The sequence below is a fragment of the Geotrypetes seraphini genome, chromosome 6, assembly GCF_902459505.1.
Source record: "Geotrypetes seraphini chromosome 6, aGeoSer1.1, whole genome shotgun sequence".
Lineage (NCBI taxonomy): Eukaryota > Metazoa > Chordata > Amphibia > Gymnophiona > Dermophiidae > Geotrypetes > Geotrypetes seraphini.
Window position 1 is genome coordinate 3,138,517 of NC_047089.1, and position 18,828 is coordinate 3,157,344.

Genomic DNA, 18,828 nt, shown 5'->3' on the forward strand with positions numbered 1-18,828 from the left:
TGAAAGATCTTGGAAAAAAAAAGAAAAATGATCAAACCAAATCCGCATGGAGAACCCAAATCAAACTATACAACATCAAACTAAAAGAAAAGCGCAAAACATACTACTCTAAACTAATTGGCACAAACACTTCTGACACAAAAACACTCTTCAACTTAGTAAAAAAACTTACGGACACAAACCCACTCCTTGCCACTCAAGGCAATAAACCACCAACAGCTTCTCAACTAGCAGAACACTTCAAACACAAGATCACTACAATCAGAAATACCCTCAACAACTCAACCACCAAACTCTACGAGATAATAACCCCCACAACGGAAGAAACCATATCTGCAGACAGAACATGGACCACATTCCCAACTCTACAATGGTCTGATTTGAACCGACTATACAAAAAATACAGCCACGCCTCATGCGACTTGAACTACTGCCCATCGTATCTGCTAACAAATGCCTCCCTTAAATTCAAAACCAACCTCATGCAATGGATTCAAAGCACTCTCATAGAAGGTCAATTCCCGCAAGAGCTTGGAGAGATCATAATCACACCCCTACTGAAAGATCAAAAAGGCCCTATAGACGCTCCTACCAACTACAGACCTATCGCTTCGATCCCATTATATGTCAAACTGATTGAAGGACTTGTGGCTCAATACCTCACCAACTACCTATTCGACCATAATATACTTCACTCCTCTCAATCAGGATTTAGATCTCACCACAGCACGGAAACACTACTAGCAACACTACTAGACATAGCACGACAACACCTCAGTAAAGGACACAGGATCCTAATTATCCAACTGGATCTATCCGCCGCCTTCGATCTAGTCGATCACACCATATTACTCCAGATACTTGATGCAATCGGGATCTCAGGGGTGGTTTACAATTGGTTCCAAGGATTCCTCAAAACAAGAACGTACAGAGTTAAGACAAACAACACGAAATCTAACTCATGGTCAAATCCATGCGGAGTCCCGCAGGGGTCACCACTATCGCCCATTCTATTCAATCTCTTCATCTCCTCCCTCGGCACCACTCTAGACAACCTAAATGTAACATCATTCAGCTACGCAGATGACATAACTATTATCCTCCCCTTTGAAATCCAAGATCACACCTCAACAGGACACCTGGAAATAATTCTGGATGAAGTAGAAAAATGGATGACAAACCACAAACTGAAACTAAACTCGGACAAAACCAAATTCCTAATGCTAGAAACGGACAAAAACCCATCCATAACAGACCTAGAAATTAAAGCAACCAAATACCCAATCCAGACCTCACTCAGAATCTTGGGAGTGCTGATAGACAGATGCTGCACTATGCAGACCCAGATCAACAAAACTACCCAAAAAGCATTCTTCACAATGCGCAACTTAAGAAAAATAAGGAAATTCTTTGACAAAGAACACTACAGGATAATTGTACAATCCCTGGTACTAGGTCTCGTGGACTACTGCAATATCCTTTATCTCCCATGCCCCACAAACATGATCAAAAAACTTCAAACCGTTCAGAACACAGCCCTTAGACTAATTTACTCACTCGGAAAATTTGACCACATCACCAATGCCTACCTAGACTCACACTGGCTACCGATTCGAGCCAGAATTCAATTCAAACTATACTGTCTACTCTTCAAAGTAATTAACGGTACTGCACCCACCTACCTAAATGACCGCCTAAACCGTAACCTTCCAACCAGAACAAGAAGAACACTGACATCATTCACATACCCACCACTCAAGGGTACTCACCGCAAAAAGCTTTATGATAGCCTCCTGGCAACACATGCTGCAAAACTCGAACCTTCCATCACCAAATTGTTAACCACAACATCAGACCTCAAGACATTCCGTAAAGAAATCAAAACACTGCTGTTCAAAAAATATATACAATCTACCTAACCTCCCTCACCCCTTCCCCCAAGAAACCAAAACACTGCCGTCCAAAACATCTTCCGATGTTATTAAGTCTTTACTATCATTCTGTCATTAAGTCTCAATCCTCAAACTGTATTCTCTATTGTCATGTACCATCCTGGAAATGTCCAGTTCTCTTCTTATGTAATCCGCTTTGAACCGCAAGGTACAAGCGGAATAAAAATCACTAATGTAATGTAATGTAATGTAATATAGTGGTAGGGGGATCGCAGAGGGAGTCTGGAGTGGATTCCTTCTGCATATGGCCTACATGTCCAGAATGACACACCTACCTACTGGAAAAGATATTATCAGGATAAAGAGAGTGTGGTGCTGTGGTTAAAACTACAGCCCAGCACCCTGAGGTTGTGGGTTCAAACCCACGCTGCTCCTTGTGACCCTGGGCAAGTCACTTTATCCCCCCATTGCGCGAGGTACATTAGGTAAAATTGTGAGCCCACCGGGAAAATGCTCGAGGACCTGAATAAATTCATGAGAACGGTATTGAAATTAAATAAATAAATAACATGGAAAGATTTATTTAGAAGAACAATATAGATAAATAGCAAAGAGCAGTAAAGAGTCAGACAGCTCCTATGAAATCCAACACGAACGAATTGCTACGTTTCCTAATAGAAATACAGAGATGAAATGCAGGGCATGTCTTTGACAGGGTAGAGGCATCTTCAGGTCTGTTCCCATCTGCTTCCTAACGAAGGCTGTCAACGTTTTTCGTAGCTGCCCCCGGTGCATCTCCAGAACTGTTCAGGGTATTCAGCGTCTCCCACAGGGCCTTTTCCTGCTGGCCATTCCTCTCCCTATGCACCCAAGCATCCTTCGAACTTTGGCCTGTTTCTCTACCTTAACCTCAGGTTCTGATCTTTTGTGCCCATGCCCTACTGCTCCCTTGGGATTTTGCAATGCTAATGATTTGATTTCATTCATTAACAATAAATATTAGCTGCCAAACTCTAGACTTTGCTAGGTCCCTCCTCAGGTTTCCCATATCTGCCCTGTTGCAGGTTTTTGTGTTTTCCATAAAAAAGTAAATCTTTCCCAATAGTCACTAAAAAATATTGAAAAGAAAAGAACCAAGCACTGATCACTAGTAATGTCCTTTTTTCCTTCGAGTGAACTCCATTTTCAACGACCATTTGTCTCCTCGCAATTCTTAACCCACTAAATCACTTGTTTATTAATTGCCTGTGCCGTGTCTTAAGTGCTCCACATCTAGCACTCATTGAATTCATCTGACAAGCCCAGCCTCAGGTCCCGCAATCCATTGGATTCCAGACTATGACACTGTCCTGGTGTCAGACGCATGCTAGGATTCAGATTTCAAAACAGGAAACTTCAGATGGGCCTCATTTTAGCTGAGTTAAAGGTAAAATAGTTGTAGATATTATTGGTTTTCTTCTTATGCCCAGGCTGTGTTCACATTGGTTCTAATCCTGGCCCTGGTTTATGTTTCAGGCCCCCGTTTTCGATGATGTTCCCATCCCCTTCTCAGAGGAGGAATGGAAAGAGTTAGAGGACTGGCAGCGGGAGATTTACAGAAACATGATGAAAGATAACTCAACTGTCCTCACTGCACCAGGTAACTGCAGTCGTCCTTTGCTAGGTTCATTGTGGTTCTTCACAATATCTCGTCACTTACAGAAGTGTTTTTCTTGTATTTTGTACGCTGTTCCCTTTAAAAGCACTGTGCGTAGGAAGGGTAGGAGATGGCCAGTGCAGTGGCATGCCCCCCACTCCACACTTGCGCTGTCCCTTCCTTCCCCCCTCCCGTACCTCTAAATCTGCACCAGTGCAATTGGCTTCTCCAGCATGCTCCTCGCACCAGCGGTGGATTTCCCTATGACGTCACTTCCTGGCCTCGTGACCAGGAGAAGTTGCTCGGTATGGGTGGTGGGGTGGGGCAGAAAGGTGCCAGTGCCTGGGGTTGTTTGTTCCCCACCCCCTCCTTACTGTGCCACTGTTCACAGAGTCTAGAAGTGCTGGCTCTTGAGTTTTTCAAAGATTTTTACCTGTGTAATCAACAGGGTCTACTTGAGGGGTTGGGGTGTCTTGAGACAATGTCTGCTTTTGCACAAGAATGATCCCGTACCAGAAGTGTTTTCTAATCCTTTGTTTTAATTGGGTGGTCGTGGCCTCGTTGGTTTTCTTTCCCAGGATCTCATTTCTTTTTTCTGTTTTGTCAGTCTCCTTTTCATCTTCCCTTCTTCTCCTATTACTCTCTCATTAGATAGATTGTTTTTCTGAATATGATTAAATATTTAGTTCATTAGATAAGAATTCTTATATGATATATTTGATGGCATATAGAAGGAAAGGGATGGGTGGGAAGGGATTAAATTTTATGTATTAAAGGTTAATTGGATAAGAAATTCAAGTGTATACAATTCTAATATGTCAATTAATTATACACTTGATGTAAGATGTAAAATGAATAAAGAATTAAAAAAAAAAAAAGGGAAAATGCTTGAGTACCTGAATAAATGAATGTAAACCGTTATGAGCGTATAGAAAATTGAATGAATGACTAAATCAATCTGTTTTATCTTCTTTTTCCATTTCTAGATTCCCTCTTCTCATCCTGCCATTCCCCACCTCTCTCATTCCTTCCCTGGCCCCTATCCATCGTCCACTTTCCTCCGTCTGTACATAATTCCCTCTCATCCCATTTCCTTTCTTGTTATTCAGTCCCTTTCCTCCTCCAGTTCTTTTCTTACCCCTTAGCCACTGCCTCGCTGCTTTGCCCCTTACTCAGCTGCTGAAGGTGGTCCTCCAAGGTGGGCAGGGTGATGTCAGAGTCTTGTCTTCTAAGAACATAAGAACTGCCGCTGCTGGGTCAGACCAGTGGTCCATCGCGCTCACGCGGTGGCCCCCAGGTCGAAGACCTTTGCCCTAACCGAGACCAGCCCTACCTGCGTTCATTCCGGTTCAGCAGGAACTTGTCCAACCTTGTCTTGAATCCCTGGAGGGGGTTTTCCCTTATAACAGACTCCAACTGCTTACTAGCTCCTGAGTAAGCGATGTGACGAGGGACTAAACTAAACCTTGGGTTTATATACCGCACCATCTCCATGAATGCGGAGCTTGGCACGGTTTACAGGAAGAAAGATGAGAGAGGAACTACAGTGGAGAGATTAAAGAGTTAGGTGTAAAGGGGGAAGGTGAGAGGCCTAAGAGGGGGGAAGTGTTACAGTTTTGAGAATAGCCAGGTTTTTAGGTGTTTGCGGAAGTGTTGGAGGGAGCTTGAGGTTCGGAGAGGGGAGGTGAGGTTATTCCACATCTCAGTGATTCTAAAGGGGAGGGATGACCCAAGTTTGCCTACATGGGAAATACCTTTTATGGAAGGGAAGGATAGTTTAAAAATTTGGGAGGATCTGGAGGAAGTAGGGGTTGGGGAGTTCCAGGATAGAGGGATAACGGCAGGAAGGAGGCCATGTAGGACCCTTAACACTCTTTCTTCCTCTCCCTCATCATTCTTTAAAGAAGTACTCAGACCGTGGGGGCAAAGGGTAAAAGGTCATGGATTTTGATATACTGTTTAACCTTTTCATGGTGCATTCAGAGAATGTGGTTAAAGGCCCACGCTGTGCCCTGTGACCCTGAGCAAATCACTTAATCCCCCCATTGCTCCAGGTACATTTTGTGAGCCCTTTAGGACAGACAGGGAAAAATGCTCAAGTACCTGAATAAATTCATATAAACTGTCCTGAGCTCCCCTGGGAGAGCGGTATAGAAAAATCAAATAAATAAATGTATCATATACAGCAGGGATCTCAAAGTCCCTCCTTGAGGGCCGCAATCCAGTCGGGTTTTCAGGATTTCCCCAATGAATATGTATTGAAAGCAGTGTATGCACATAGATCTCATGCAGATTCATTGGGGAAATCCTGAAAACCCGACTGGATTGCGGCCCTCAAGGAGGGACTTTGAGACCCCTGATATACAGGTACTTTGTACTTAGTGGTCTCGCAGCCTAGTTTTTTACCTGGGGCAGTGGATGTTAAGTGACATGTCCAGAGTCTCAAAGAGCTGCAATGGGGATCATACCCGGTTCCCCAGGTTCTCAGCCCATTAGACTCGTGTTTCGCAAACTGTGTGCTGCCCAAGATTCCAGGAGTGCCATGAGACTCCTGGGAGGAGGAGAGGCAGTGCCAGCACTCAGGGCCCCGTCTGGAGGGCCTTCAAGTATGCGCGGATGCCCTCGAGCCGTGGTCACCAGTTTAGTGTGCAAAGTTTGCAAGAGTGAGGCAGTCTACTGGTCCCACCCCAGCCATGCAGTTTAAGTGGCTTCTTGAATGATGGGTGTTTGTATTGCAAGTTGCTTTTTTAAATTGTATCTCAGCTTGAATTTGTTTGGAAATAAGTGTTTCCTTTGAGATGGAATAGTAAATTGTGGGGCAGACATGCAAAATATTACTCGGAAAGATGGGACCATCCTGGGGCTTCAATTTGCATCATTTTCTTGATGTATCATTTTTGTTAATCATCTCTGATGGGGTGTCCCCCGGGAAATGCTTGCATTATGTCAGTGGTTCTCAATGTGACCCCCTTAAACCCACCTACTTTTCAGGACATCCTGAGTGAATAGTCATGTGCAAGAGAAATTTTCATTTTTGGGTGTTTTTTTTTTTTCTTAAATAAGTCATGCATGTCTATTTTGTGAATGTGGTCCTCAGAATTGGATCGAGAGAGACTGCTGTATGGCATTGGGCACATGGTAGCTGGGAGGGGTGATTGAGAACTGCAGGAATCATCACAAGTAATTTAGAATACTTTTATCTTTTTTTCTCTGGGTGCTCTTTGTATAGCAGGTGACGAAGAGACAGTTAAATGCAGTGACAGGAATCCTTCAGAGAAGCCAAAAGCACAGGGGATGATAGCAGGAGATGACAAAGATGGTGAAGAAGGTCAGCAGCGAGCAGACCCTGCAGTAGATGAGCCGGGTCCATCCACTGAGAATGAGAGAGGAGATGACGGCAAGAGAGCCAAAGACATTCCCAACCACAGGACTCATAAAGAGGAGAGACCGCATGACTGTGCGGAGTGTGGCAAGTGCTTCAACAGCAAGAGAACCCTGAAGACGCACCTGAGGGCTCATGTGGGCGAGAGGTCTTACATCTGTAACAACTGTGGGAAGAGCTTTCGGAGGCACACCTCCCTCATCATCCACGAGAGAATCCACACGGGCGAGAGACCCTACCAGTGTGCCACATGTGGCAAAAACTTCATCCAACGCCAGCACCTCACCACGCACGTGAAGACGCACACAGGGGAGAGACCCTTTCAGTGTTCAGACTGTGGGAAGGGTTTCAGGTGGAGGTCAGAGCTCACAAAACACCAGCGGGTTCACACAGAGAAGGTAGGAATGGCGTGTTTCCTGTAATTGCCTACCCTACACCTCACTTGCTGAAACTGAGCTGGGGGGGTGGGGGCTGCAGTTCGATGAGAAGACGCTGAGAATAAAGTTGTTTATGTTTCAGGCATCTGAGGTTGCAAAGGCCATTCCTAAAGAAGAGAAGGTGGATCCGGAAGAGTGGCAGAAGGAGCATCTTGAGAAAGGGACAGAGCAGAACTCAGAGGATTTAAAGCCTCCACTGACGAGTGAGTGTTTATTGCCACCAGGGTAAGCTCACTTAGCATTTGAGAGCCTGTGCATCCATATTCGCTGAGAAAAACACCATTGGTCACGTCAGCCGTGTCCCTTAGGGGCTTGGGAGACTCCACTGGATTTTTCCCAGCAGTTTTTGAGTCCATGCCACCAGACCTGCCTTTCTTTGCTTTCTCCTGCTGTGTTTACATCTTTGGTTTGGGGCTTGACCTACTTCTTTAGCAAGTGTTTTTTCTGTATTTGGCTTTGACTCTGACCTTTCCATTAGTATCTCAAAGCATATTACAGATATATGTCCACAGGGGGCTTATATCTAACGGTGCTCTTTACTAACCTATGATAAACTAGCATGCTTCACCGGAGTCTGTCATAGGGGAAAACACCATCCAGAGATTCAAGACAAAGTTAGACAAGTTCCTGCTGAACAAGGACACATGCTGATAGGGCTAGTCTCAGTTAGGGCACTGGTCTTTGACCAAAGGGCCGCCGCGTGAGCGGACTGCTGGGCATGATGGACCACTGGTCTGACCCAGCAGCGGCAATTCTTATGTAGCTCATGGTGCGGAGGAAAGGGGAGAGTGTGATGGGTCCACTTTGGCTTTTACTCCTGTCAAGACCTTTACTATGGAGTGGTGTCATTGATTGTAAATACCAGGCAAAGGGAAACAGTCACTACTCTCATTCTGTAGCTTTCGTTTTGCCTCCTTAACCTCCCACCTTTTCTGCAAAGTAGTTGTAGCCAAGTCTGCAGACACTGCCTCTGTATTTCCATCCCACTCGAACGTTCTCGGACCCCTCATTCTGGAAGTGATCATCTATTTTCCCGAATAGTCATTCAGGTGTATTACTATGTTTCTTTGAGCATCCTGTGAGCTCTCAATTTTCCTTGATTTACTCATGAAACAAAAGATATCCACAAAAATGTGTATTCTAACTGTGGAATAAATTAAGACACACCCCATATATCCTCCCACTTAAATTGGCTCAAATCACATCAGGTGCACATGATTAGAGCATCGTTACTCAGCATTTTGAAGGAGGTTTGCCCTAGTTAAACCTCAGATATTTGGTTTGGTGTGCTCATGACTGCTGCGCTGAAAGTGAACACCATGGTGAGATCAAAAGAGCTGTCTGAGGCCTTCAGAAAGAAAATTGTAGCAGCTTATAAGTCTGATAAGGGATTTAAAAAGATATCGAAAGAATTTGACATTAGCCATTCCACGGTCCAGAAAATAGTGTACAAGTGGAAGACTTTCCAAACAACTGCCAACATTCCCAGGTTTGGCTGTCCAAGCAAGTTGACCCCCAGAGTAGACCGCAAGATGCTAAAAGAAGTCTCCAAAAACCCTAAAATGCCTTCATGGGACCTACAGCAGGCTCTTCCTACTGTTGATGTGAAAGTGAATGCCTCTACAATCAGAAAGAGACTGCACAAATTTAACTTGCATGGGAGGTGTGCAAGGAGGAAACCTTTGCTCTCTAAGAGAAACATCAAGGCCAGACTGAAGTTTTCCAGGGAGAACGTAGACAAACACCAGGACTTCTGGAATAGTGTTCTTTGGACAGATGAGTCTAAAATTGAATTATTTGGACACCAGAGGATCTGGCCAGCTCACCGTCATAGAATCCACCATGAATTCTACTGTGTATCAGAGAGTGCTTGAGGAACATGCGAGACCATCTGTAAGAAAATTAAAGCTGAAGCCGAACTGGATCCTGCAACATGACAATGACCCAAAACATACCAGTAAATCCACCAAGGACTGGCTGAAAGTAAGAAATGGAGAGTCCAGGAGTGGCTGAGTCAAAGCCCTGATCTTAATCCCATTGAGATGCTGTGGGGTGATATGAAACGGGCTGTACATGCAAGAAACCCCTCAAACATCTCACAGCTGAAAGAATTCTGCATTGAGGAGTGGGCCAAACTTTCCTCAGACCGATGCCAATCTGGTAGATGCAGTTATTTCAGCCAAAGGGGGTAACACTAGCTATTAGGGTGTCCTAATTTATTCCTCAGTTAGAATACACATTGTTGTGGATGTCTTTTGTTTCATGAGTAATTCAAGGAACATTTTTGTTGTTTACCTGCAATTTCATCACTTTCTATTCCAGAGATAGATAAAAAAAAGATTTGACATCGATATATGAACATTTCTTAAGAGAGAACCGAATATTTCATGGGGTGTCACATGACTGTATATTCTTCTCATTTTTACTTGTCTGCTGTGATTCCACTCATTGTCTCATCCTCTCCTTTACTTGTCCTGCCATTAAGATCTAGTTGTTTTTGTTTGATTTGCTTGTGTTTAAAGTTTTGTTGTTGGTTTTTTTTTTTTAACTATTTTTAGCAATAACTCTTGCTTCATCTCTCTTCTCTTGCAATGAAAGGGCTGCTGAGCAGTGATGTGATGGAAAAGGATCCAGGACAGTCTGCATCTGAGGTACTAGAGCCTCACATAAAATCCCCTGGAGACTCAAAGGCTGTGTCGTCATGTGCTGAGGAGCAACGGCAAGGAGATGCAAAAACCAAACCCCCCGGGGGCAGCAGAGGCTTGGGAAAGCGAGTGAAGGTGCAGCGAGCTCAGAGGCCAGAGAGACAGTTTGCCTGTGCTGAGTGTGGCAAATGCTTCAACAGCAAGAGAACCCTGAAAACACACCTGAGGGCTCACGTGGGTGAGAGATCCTATATCTGTAACAACTGTGGAAAGAGCTTTCGGAGGCACACCTCCCTCATCATCCACGAGAGAATCCACACGGGCGAGAGACCCTACCAGTGTGCCACATGTGGCAAAAACTTCATCCAACGCCAGCACCTCACCACGCACGTGAAGACGCACACAGGGGAGAGACCCTTTCAGTGTCCAGACTGTGGGAAGGGCTTCAGGTGGAGGTCAGAGCTCGCTAAACACCAGCGGGTTCACGTGGAGGAGGTAGGAGCACTGCACTCTGAATCTATACAACAGGAGTCAGATCCAAGCGGCCTTCAGTGAAGGCAGAGTCTGAAATAAGGTATGGGCGAGAGACGGGAAGAGGAGTCGGCTAGTGCAGGTATCGCAGTGTGCAGGTAATAATTGGTCTCTGAAGCCCTCCTTGATTCTGACAGTGGAGTGACTTGCTCTTCATTAGTCCGTCATATGGAAGCGACACTTTTTCCCAGATTGTAACAAGAAGTTAGAATTCAGGCTCTCTGATGCAGCTCTAATGCTGCATAAGCACTCACTCCCTGGCACATTAAAACTGAGGCAAGATAGACTCGCCAAAATATCTGCTGAATTCTAGGGAGAGGTACGAGGAGGGGGAAGATTGGGCCATCGGTTAAATTTAGTTTGGAGGTTTTCAGAAGGGGGTGAGAGGGTGCCAGATGCAGTGATTGCAGCCTTCCAGGCTCATAATGATGGAGGAATATTTTAACCTCAAACTAAATAAAGGGAAGCTTCTAACTGAAAAAGACCATCCTTATGAGACTGGAAGGCTGTGATCCCTTTTCCCTTATTCTGCTGCAGTTCTTGGGCTGTAGCTGCTGTAAACATTCTGAGTGTGGAAGCTTTCTTGTTTCAGCCACCACCAGCAGATGGTGAAGTCTCTGGCCTTAAGGAAGAAAAGCTGGATGGGGAAGAGTGGCAGAAGCAAACGACAGAAAATCCTGAGACCAGAAGCAAAGCCCGTGCCCGCAGGAGTCAACAGCAGGGGAACCCGGCAGGAGATGGGAAAACCAAATCCCTCGGGTGTGGCAGAGGGATTGGGAAACGAGCAAAGGTCTCGCAAACTCACAGGCCAGAAAAACAGTATGCTTGTGCGGAGTGTGGCAAGTGCTTCAACAGCAAGAGAACCCTGAAGACGCACCTGAGGGCTCATGTGGGCGAGAGGTCTTACATCTGTAACAACTGTGGGAAGAGCTTTCGGAGGCACACCTCCCTCATCATCCACGAGAGAATCCACACGGGCGAGAGACCCTACCAGTGTGCCACATGTGGCAAAAACTTCATCCAACGCCAGCACCTCACCACGCACGTGAAGACGCACACAGGGGAGAGACCCTTTCAGTGTTCAGACTGTGGGAAGGGTTTCAGGTGGAGGTCAGAGCTCGCTAAACACCAGCGGGTTCACGCAGAGAAGGTAAGTTCTGCTGATGTTGTTTTTCTGTTTGAGATACACAGAGATTGTATAGCGGTAAAAAGAAACACTTTCTGAAGTTCATAAGATGTAATATTTACAGGCAACTTATGAAGACCCACTTGGAAATTCTCGGCAGTGTTGGTTTCTCCAGAACACTTTGTTGCTTCTGTAACAGTCGTGCTCTTGTGTTTTTCTCATTCGGTGCAATGGGCCTGATTCAGGAACGGGTTTTCACATTCTAGGTGTGAGTGAAAAAACCTTGAAGAGTTTGGCCCCATGTTTTGAATTTCTTGCATTAAACATTTTATCTGTAGATGTGAGAGTATTTTGTATTACAGTCTCATATCAACAGAGAAAAGGTTCCGCAGTAAGGGGCAAATTGTAGGAGTCCTACCGCTATCTAACCAGCCAATCGGGATACATGTTTTCTTAAAAAAATAAAAACACGAGGACGACAGCCTACACTCTAGGTGTCTGTCGGGGGCGCATGGAAGCGCCTAGGGACGCTTAAGCTCGCCACTTCCGGGTTAAACCATGCCCAGCCTTGGGCAAACTTAAGCGGCCCTAGGCGTCTGCCTAGGACCATGATTGGCGCCTGAAATGTAGGCCATTGAAATGCTGACCTACATTTCAAATAGACGTGGCCATTAAACTTATCGTGACAAGGAAATCTCTGCCACGAACAGCTGAGCAGTCGCAGCAGGGAACCTCAATCCCCACTGCAAGTTGGGCGGAAGGAGAGATGCCCACTCTCTCCCTCTGCCAACCCCAACACCCACCCGAAAACAGTCTGTATCAGGAGAGATGCCCACTCTCTCCCTCTGCCAACCCCAACACCCACCCGAAAACAGTCTGTATCAGGAGAGATGCCCACTCTCTCCCTCTGCCAACCCCAACACCCACCCGAAAACAGTCTGTATCAGGAGAGATGCCCACTCTCTCCCTCTGCCAACCCCAACACCCACCCGAAAACAGTCTGTATCAGGAGAGATGCCCACTCTCTCCCTCTGCCAACCCCAACCCCCCTCACCCCGAAACAGTCTGTGGCAGGAGAGATGCCCACTCTCTCCCTCTGCCAACCCCAACCCCCCTCCCCCCCCGAAACAGTCTGTGGCAGGAGAGATGCCCACTCTCTCCCTCTGCCAACCCCAATACCCCCCCCCCCCTGAAACAGTCTGTGGCAGATGAGATGCCCACTCTCTCCCTCTGCCAACCCCAACACCCCCCCCAAAACAGTCTGTGGCAGGACAGATGCCCACTCTCTCCCTCTGCCAACCCCAACCCCCCCCCCCCCCGAAACAGTCTGTGGCAGGAGAGATGCCCACTCTCTCCCTCTGACAACCCCAACTCCCCCCCCCCCCCCGAAAGAGTCTGTGGCAGGAGAGATGCCCACTCTCTCCCTCTGCCAACCCCCAATACCCCCCCAAAACGGTCTGTGGCAGGAGAGATGCCTACTCTTTCCCTCTGCCAACCCCAACACCCCCCCGAAACAGTCTGTGGCAGGAGAGATGCCCACTCTCTCCCTCTGCCAAACCCCCCCCCCCCCCCCGAAACAGTCTGTGGCAGGAGAGATGCCCACTCTCTCCCTCTGACAACCCCAACCCCCCCCCCCAAAAGAGTCTGTGGCAAGAGAGATGCCCACTCTCTCCCTCTGCCAAACCCAACCCCCCCCCCCTCCAAAACAGTCTGTGGCAGGAGAGATGCTCACTCCTTCCTGCTGGCACCCCCGACACAATCCCTGGCAGGACAGATGCCCGATCCATCCTGCTGGCACCCCCTCCCCCCAACAGGGGGCTTGGGGGGTTATGTATTCATGGGGTGTGTCAGCGAGAAGGATTGGGCATCCATCTTGCTGAGGATTTTCAGGGGGTGGGGTTTCCCTGCTGCAGCCGCTGTGCTGATTGCGGCAGGGGGATTCCCTTGCCACCATCAGCTCTGTGGCAGCGTGATTCTCTAACTGGCACCTATGACATCGGTGCAGGTTACAGAATCGGGCAGGTTAGGTGTCTGTCCATTAGGACAGACGTGATGCTGTATAGGACGCTGGTGGGCGATTCTCAGCCGCCGCTTAGGTGTTTGCTGAGACCGGCATCCTCTAAAGAATCAGGTCATGTAACTAATCTGTATTACATGTGGAAAAAGAACGTTCCCAAGTACCAAGAAATGCAATCCGGTACCCCAAAAATGTACAGCAAAGATGTAGAATTGTCTCACGGACCTGACTGAAGGGATTATAGCAGTTGTGCGGATCTTGCTGGCTCTGTGGCAGCAATCATGACGCCAGCCGTGGAAGCCTAAGAGAACTGACTGACGAGAATTTCCCAGTACATTTAACAGGCAGAAGTGCACCTTGGAACAATGCAAGTTTAGGGATTGGGAGAGGGGGAAAGGACATCCGAAATCACTTTCCATTGTCCATAAATAACAGACCAGAGGAAATGAGATGATATCCAGTGAAATTGACCTAGTTAGTGATGGGGATGCCCTAAGAGAGAGGTTCAAAATTGCTTTTAGGATTTGTGTGGAAAATGTCAAGCTTAGTCACACTTTTTAATGAACCACTTAATTCTCTGAACATTGCTGTGAGGAGAATCCAACCTGAGAAATGCATCTAGAATGTTACAGATACATTTCCCCTGATATTCAGCATTTTTTAAACATTGATGGTCACTAACTAAATTGTGCGCTGATACTCGATGCTAGGTCATGTCCAGGCACCTGCTTAAATCCGGGTGGTCTGACTGATGTTCAGCTTGGACTGCATAGGAGTTATGCGGCCCTGACTGACTTCTTTGTAACTAAAAAACACCCCGATGACAGACTCTTTTCCTCCCCCTCGAGGTCCTGCCTCCCCCAGCTGTCCAGGTAAGCCTGCCCCTTCACAGGCCCAACTGCATCCCTGTCAGTCCACCTCACTCCTGCCTCTTGCTCTGCCTTTGCAGCTTGTAGTACTACAGGAAGTACTGTGAGCTGCCGTGAGAAGTCACAGACTCTTTTGCATCTGGTAGTGCTATAGAAATAAATAGTAGTGGTAATACCAGGGATACAGGTAGATTGGAGGGGAAGGGATGAATGGAGCTGCAGGCCGGGAGATGTGGAGGGAAAGAGAGGGAGATCAGGGCTCTGGAACATCTGCTTTCGTGTGTGTAGCTTGTGCTGCCGCCTGTATTGTACCTGTTCTGTAGTTGCAAAGTCAGGTTGGGATAGCCTGGACAGAGGTAAAAGCCATAGATTTTCAGTTTATGGGTTAATTAGGCTCTGATTGGCTAGGTCTTATCTGCTTTGAGAATATCGGCCGACTGTCCCTGGATAACACCTGTTATGATAAGTAATTGTGCTTTTGGGGGAAATTGGATCCTACAGCAACTGTTAGACTTGTTATTTTTTCTGTCCTTTTTAATATTGGCGTTCCTTTCTTTTTCTAATATTTTTATAAACCACACTGATGTTGTAGCGAAGAGCGGTATATAAATGCAAATAATAAACATTTTACATAAAAAGAAGTTGTTATGCCATTATACCAATTGGTGGTATGTTGAACCCCGTAGGTACACAATACTGCTCGAAATGGTACTGAGAAGGGCAGCTGCAAGGATTAGGGGAATGGAAATACTTTGGGCTGTCAGCAATCCGTTCCCAATTGCATGCAGGCCGACAAATTCTCAAAAGGCCTGCATGCAAATGGGGACGATCGTTGGCACGTCCCCCACCCGCTGGAGAGCGATCCTGGAGCATGCGCAGACCTTGGCACAAGTGACAAGAGAAGCAGCCTCCTGTCACTGCTGAAAGGGCTTCTGCCGGCTTTTTTTTTTTTCTTTTTTTTTAATAGGCTGCAAAATTTCAGGCTTATTTAAAAAAAATGAAAAAAAAGTCTCCCGACCGGCACGACCCAACACCCCATTAAAAGTTGGGAGCAGGAGGGATGCTCAATCCCTCCTGCTCCGTAGGCCTCTCTCTCTCCTGTGACCGGCATGGCCCACCCCTGGCACTGCACTCAGCCCCTCCCCCCCACCCCGGCCCGACCTTGCCTGTACCTAAAAGTTGGTAGCAGGAGGGGTGCTCAGCCCCTCCTGCTCCGTAGGCCTCCCTCCCTTCTGCGACTGGCCCGGCCCACCCTTGGCACGGCACTCAGCCCCCCCCCGGGCCCACGTCCAGCCCGACCCTGCCCGTACCTAAAAGTTGGGAGCAGGAGGGGTGCTCGATCCCTCCTGCTCCGTAGGCCTCTCTCTCTCCTGCGACCGGCATGGCCCACCCCTGGCACTGCACTCAGCCCCTCCCCCCCACCCCGGCCCGACCCTGCCTGTACCTAAAAGTTGGTAGCAGGAGGGGTGCTCAGCCCCTCCTGCTCCGTAGGCCTCCCTCCCTTCTGCGACTGGCCCGGCCCACCCTTGGCACGGCACTCAGCCCCCCCCCGGGCCCACGTCCAGCCCGACCCTGCCCGTACCTAAAAGTTGGGAGCAGGAGGGGTGCTCGATCCCTCCTGCTCCGTAGGCCTCCCAAAAGTATCCTTTTTATGAGAAGCAAGGGTATCCCAGCCTGGAACAGAGAAGGAGGATTGCAAAATCAGTGATGAGAAAGCATCTGATAATGAAATCCGTTTAAAGGAAACTAAAGCAGAATTACCCAGGGAGAGTCGCTATCACATGAGGGGTATGGGGCGTGATATACCACCTTTATGTAGTTACAAGCAAAGTGGTTTACATATCACACAGGTACTTATTTTGTATCTGGGGCAATGGAGGTTTTTTTTTTTAAACTTGCCCAGAATCCAAAGGAGCTGCAGAGGGAATCCAACCCAGTTCCTTTGGTTTTCAGACCACAGCTAATCCTCCACTCAGCGTAACTGAGTCCTTTAAAGGATTAATCACACCTAGATGAAGCGGCTAGTTTAACAGAACAATTAGGCAGTTCACTTGGGTCCAAAATATCTCAGGAGACTCCCAACCAGTCAGAGGCAAAGGAGCAAGTTTCCACAACACAAAAGAGGAGTATCCACAGACACACAAAATGGAACCAGGAGATAAATAAGGACTTAGTAGATAAGGACAGGTTGTTCACCCTCTCCAAGGTAGGGAGAACGAGAGGACAATCTCTAAAGTTGAAAGGGGATAGATTCCGTACAAATGTAAGGAAGTTCTTCTTCACCCAGAGAGTGGTGGAAAACTGGAACGCTCTTCCGGAATACACCCTCCAGGGATTCAAGACAAAGTTAGCCAAGTTCCTGGTGAACAAGAGCGTACGCTGGTAGGGCTAGTCTCAGTTAGGGCGTTGGTCTTTGACCAAGGGCCGCCGCGTGAGCGGACTATGGCACGATGGACCACTGGTCTGACACAGCAGTGGCAATTCTTATGTTATTTATTAACAAATACTGTATACACTGGGAGCTGGTGTGGCCAGGAACAAGAGATTGGGTTCGAGGAACATTTGATCTAACCAGGTTTGATAGTTCTTAGATCTGGACTGCTCTCCCGGTGAGACTGAGAGTTGGTCCCAGCTCCACTAACCCTGAGTGAGTGAGGTTTACTTGGGACGGTAGATGATGAGTATGGATGGCTTTGTGTTTCAGGCACCAGCACCTATCCTGGAGCGTGAAGTCACTGTCCTGAAGGAGGAGCGAATGGATCTGGAGGATTGGCGTAAGGAGCTGTACAGCAACATCCTGAAGGAGACCTCGGAGACTCTGATGTCACTGGGTAATGATTTCCTTTCATACCATTTGTTAGTGGCTCAGCAGTGGAGGTGATGGAGATGGGGACAAGTAGCTGTGAAAAGAATGGACAGTTGGTTTGGATGGGCAAATTAGAGGGACCTTATGTTTAATAATTGCCATCTCCCTGTGGGGGAAAGAGGTGGGAGTGGGGGCAGGACTGGAACAGGCCAACTGCGATGGCACTGGGATTTCATTTGGACATCTTTGTGCTCTGTAACTCTCATGCTTTGCATCTGCAGGGAGTTTATCTTTAAATATCAGATAGGACGTCCCATGGGAAACCCAGATTATCTGTGATGGGTGAATGCTGGAACCTGAAGTGCTGGTGTGTTGTTAATAGAACAGACATTGCACTAGGACTTAATTTCTAGTGGAACAGCATGGCCCTTTCCAGGCTCCAGAACAAAAGGATTGCTAGTAGGAGAAAGGAGGAGATTGGATACTCCTGGAGTTCGACTCACTAATGCAGCCCCTCTTCTGTTGTTCCTGCCTCTGATCTGCTCGCCTCTCCTCAGTTCCACAGGTCTACTTCCTCTCCATCATAGTAAGAATTGGCCAGTTAATTGGAGATTGTAGAAATAAAGGCAAGAGTTAAAGGGCTGGGAGATGCCGGATAAAAGCTGGGCACATCACACGACACAGTGTTCATTGGAGAAATACCAAAGGTGGGACACTTTTATAAGTTTTTGGAGAGGGGAGTTGGAAATGAGGGCTCTATATGCAAAGGTTGAAAGTCTGCCTGATTAAATCCCAGACCGCTGTGAATTTGGATCAGTTGGTATCACAGACTGCTATACCAGTACCCAAGAATCTGTATGTTATCCTAAATTTGGATTTAGAATTTTTCCAAATTCAGATCAAAGGGGGTAGGTCCCTGCCCCAGAGGGCTTATGGTGCACATTATTGAATGCAAGCCCCGTTATTTTCTGTAGGACCTGACTACTACACACATAACTTGTGTTAATACTCCTTGGTCCTGAGTTTCTACCTGGAGTGAACAGAGGTCGAAAGGACAAACTGATCTGTGCAGTTATCTTTGGACTTAACAGCACAAATCCTCCAGAAATGGAGTTGGGGGAAGGGGCGCTGCAATCGCCACTCTTGTTCCTGCTGAGGATTGAGGGGGACGTTTCACTGTCCAGTGATCTCTAGAATATATCTGCTCAGGTCACCAGTTCCACTGTTTTCCTCACTCCCTGCAGAGAGAAACTTGAATGCAAATCTTAGAATGTGTTCTTCTGTAGGTATTGTAAACTGAATGCTTGAAAAGGGGAGGTAGAACAAATTTTATCGCTTTTTACCCTAACCTATTGTGTTTTCCTTTTTTGTTTCACTTTCTCTTTTACAATTGTAGTTCTTCCCTTTCTCCCCTATTATTTGAAGTAAGTCCATTTGTCTCATTATGTGTTTTATTAAGATGTTTTGGGTTTATCTAGTACCCCTGA

At 47.0% G+C, this 18,828-nt stretch overlaps 1 protein-coding gene across 8 annotated transcripts in view; it reads left to right on the forward strand.

Annotated features, from left to right (window-relative positions):
• LOC117362615 (zinc finger protein 585B-like) overlaps positions 1-18,828 on the forward strand; it is a 70,633-nt gene that overhangs the window by 31,631 nt on the left and 20,174 nt on the right. For 6 of the 8 annotated variants that reach the window (XM_033949242.1, XM_033949250.1, XM_033949249.1 and 3 more), the window contains 6 exons: positions 3,408-3,531; positions 6,758-7,308; positions 7,430-7,550; positions 9,946-10,487; positions 11,116-11,673; positions 17,240-17,366. In XM_033949242.1, the coding sequence (XP_033805133.1) occupies positions 3,408-3,531; positions 6,758-7,308; positions 7,430-7,550; positions 9,946-10,487; positions 11,116-11,673; positions 17,240-17,366 (2,023 nt within the window). The remainder of the gene's footprint in view (positions 1-3,407; positions 3,532-6,757; positions 7,309-7,429; positions 7,551-9,945; positions 10,488-11,115; positions 11,674-17,239; positions 17,367-18,828) is intronic. The other 2 variants (XM_033949246.1, XM_033949248.1) reach the window with 2 other exon arrangements.